The sequence below is a fragment of the Sinocyclocheilus rhinocerous genome, unplaced genomic scaffold, assembly GCF_001515625.1.
Source record: "Sinocyclocheilus rhinocerous isolate Xijiao unplaced genomic scaffold, SAMN03320098_v1.1 scaffold1842, whole genome shotgun sequence".
Classification (NCBI taxonomy): Eukaryota; Metazoa; Chordata; class Actinopteri; order Cypriniformes; family Cyprinidae; genus Sinocyclocheilus; species Sinocyclocheilus rhinocerous.
The window spans coordinates 767,884-770,879 of record NW_015667292.1 but is presented as its reverse complement, the minus strand read 5'-3'; the positions used below and the strand labels follow the sequence as shown (position 1 = coordinate 770,879).

The following is a 2,996-nucleotide window of genomic DNA, read 5'->3' as shown; positions in this document are numbered from 1 at the left end:
TATTACTGATTTTATTACAATATTTATTATACTGATTTATTCAGTCATTAAATCAAAGTCATTTCTTCACTTTTTTACAATTGAAATAAAATGACAAAAAATTAAGAAATTTTACTAATTATTGCCCATTTTATTTCAGTTATAAAAAGTGAAGAAAATGGATTTGTGATCCTACAGTTCAACGAATGGTCCGCATTTTTGAGCTGCATAGCGTCTCCTGGAGGAAGACAAGTGTCTGTCCCAATGCAAATAGTTATTATCCAGAAACATATGCCTCCCGATAGGGTGCATAATGAAGGAGGGACTAGTCGTTGTAGTTCCGTATTCTCTTGGATTGGTGGAGGATTATCTGATTGAAGAAGTACATGTATGAGCAGAGCTGGAGAGAGCCTATGCCATCCACTCAGCTGATAGGAAACAACGCCTTCCAAGACGAGTCAAAAAGCCTTTAGCCTCCATAGGACACATCAACCATCTGATATCTCTCCATTTACTCCAATACAATCTCAAAAGAAAAGGTAGGCGTCGTATATTGAGTCGCGATCGTTCAAAATAGCCGGTAAATCACATTACAGTCGTTGTTTGATTTGACGTTTCCTGTAAAGTGCTACCGGTATGCTGAGCATTATTGAAGAAAACACTGTTAAAGTGATAACGTTACATTCATTAGAGAAGACGCCAGCATAGGTTTTGAAACCTCGGTGGTCATAATATATAAACGACATATTTAAAGAATTGTTAATGTTGCATTATTAATTTTTACGACAGATCGTACACAGGTTCGTCTAAACCTTCATTATGACTTTTAATAAAACATTAATGTAAATGTGCAAAACAGGATCGCGCGCGCTGTATTTGACCTTTGTTCTAACTGTTTTGTTACATAACCAGTGCCAGTTGGAACTGCAATTAGACGTTGAAACATTTGTTAATAGTGACACAATTGATGCGATACACCGAATCTCTCATGGTGAATAAAAGGCCTGTGTCATCTATATTACACAATGGCTGCCTGTCTGTCAGGTGCTGTTACTCTAGTTGCATAAGAATAGCTGGTGTCTCTCACAAAAGCTGGTACATCAGTACAGAGATGGTAACACCATAATGATTGTACCTTTTACCATGTCCAAAAATACCATAGTATTACCATGCACATGAAAAACTAAGGTGTTAGTATAGCCATTTATGAAAAACCACACAAACTACAGACTTCTAAATCTGAGATTTGTGCTTATTAGTCTGCAGGCTCAAAACTGATGTTCGTTAAAACAGGTTTAAGGCAAAAATGCCGATTCACTGGTTGTGTAACTTTTCTCAATGGAATCTAGCCTATTCCTCCTTCGGGGAGTAAGTACTGACCCTACTATACATCTTAACATATAACCGTCATTGGTCTTGCAGGGTCCAAAATGTCTCAGAAGATCAAAGCAGGTTCTGTGGTCGAGATGCAAGGAGATGAGATGACCAGAGTAATATGGGAGCTCATAAAAGAGAAACTCATTTTCCCTTATCTGGAGCTCGACCTGCACAGGTGAGATTAAATGTGTGTGAGATTAAGTGTGTGTGTGTCACGTTCACAGCAGGTGAGCATTTCTCGTCATTCGCTCAGTTATGTAATTTTTAATGCAAATATGACATTGTTTGAGATGTCTTTGTTATGGGCTATGGTTGGGGGTAAGGTAGAGGTAGGGTTAGGTTAGGGTTAGGTCAAATAATGTCATATTTGCATTAAAAATGACATAACTGAGCGAATGACACTTAATGACAGTTGTCATATACATGCATAAAACCTCCTTCATATTCATGACATGTGTCATGTCATGATTATGAAGGTGTCATGTCAGTCTTATGCACACCCCTTCAAGTAAAGTGTTACCCATTTTTTATACTGATATTGTAATTTAATAGTTTTCAATTAGTTTGATATTTATAACCAATATAAACTTGCCACATACTTATTTTATTGACATAACTGAACATTACTAACAATAATCATGCCACTGAGCAGGTTCCTGTCAAGTTTTACAAATATGACATTTCCTGTTGTACAGATGTGGTAATCCTCAAGGCCAAAGAGAAATGTTATCTTCCCATAAGTTAGCACTTTTATTACCTAACATCACTTTCTGTGCTTTTCTGTGTTATGAATTGTCAGCATCTGTACTTTGAACTTTATAGGTTATGGTTTGATCTGAGTGGCTCTTAAACTATAAAGACCTGCTTTTTTGTTAAAAAATAAATCAAGTATTTAGCATTGTGCATGAACTTGACCTAGAGGTTTGAAGAATAGTTGCAAGGTAAAAATTCGGTCGGTTATTGGGCTGATAAGAGTATTATCAATATGTTAGCAAACAAGGTGTCGTCACTTAAGGGGGATCTCTTGACCCCTGTCCATTCAGTCACTTCCACTGAACTTTGGACTGGTCTTTGAGCTTGTATTGTAAGATTGTTTGCATATGTTTACTTGTCATTTGTGCTTTTAGTTGCATTGTTGAATCTTTGCATCGCAGGTTTGCATTGATGGATTGAACTAAGTCTGTGGCAACTCTTAAAAAATGTATGTTAAATTGTTTTGAAGTCCTCTAGCGCCACCAACAGTTTTTCAGAATCATTATCGTAATATGGGAGCTCATAAAAGAGAAACTCATTTTCCCTTATCTGGAGCTCGACCTGCACAGGTGAGATTAAATGTGTGTGAGATTAAGTGTGTGTGTGTCACGTTCACAGCAGGTGAGCATTTCTCTCATTATTTCTGATTTCCCTTGTGAATACTCAGGTTTAAGCCTGTATGATAATCTGATTTAATTTCACTTTGCTGCCAATTAGTCGTTTCATACCCATAGCGCTAATGTTAATGCCATATTAATACTTTTTGCACTATGAAATCATTTTGAAATAATTTGTAAACTCCTTTCAAAATCTTTTTATTTCTCTATATTATAAAATAATTAATATTGTAATTATATATAAAATTATTTTTAGATATAATTAAATTA

At 35.8% G+C, this 2,996-nt stretch overlaps 1 protein-coding gene across 4 annotated transcripts in view; it reads left to right on the top strand.

Moving 5' to 3' along the window:
• Positions 1-2,996, top strand: part of LOC107733642 (isocitrate dehydrogenase (NADP(+)) 1) — a 35,718-nt gene that overhangs the window by 994 nt on the left and 31,728 nt on the right. For 2 of the 4 annotated variants that reach the window (XM_016545362.1, XM_016545361.1), the window contains exon 2: positions 1,402-1,531. In XM_016545362.1, coding sequence (XP_016400848.1) covers positions 1,402-1,531 — 130 coding nt within the window. Of the gene's footprint in view, positions 1-342; positions 519-1,401; positions 1,532-2,613; positions 2,679-2,996 lie in introns of those variants that run through there. The other 2 variants (XM_016545363.1, XM_016545364.1) reach the window with 2 other exon arrangements.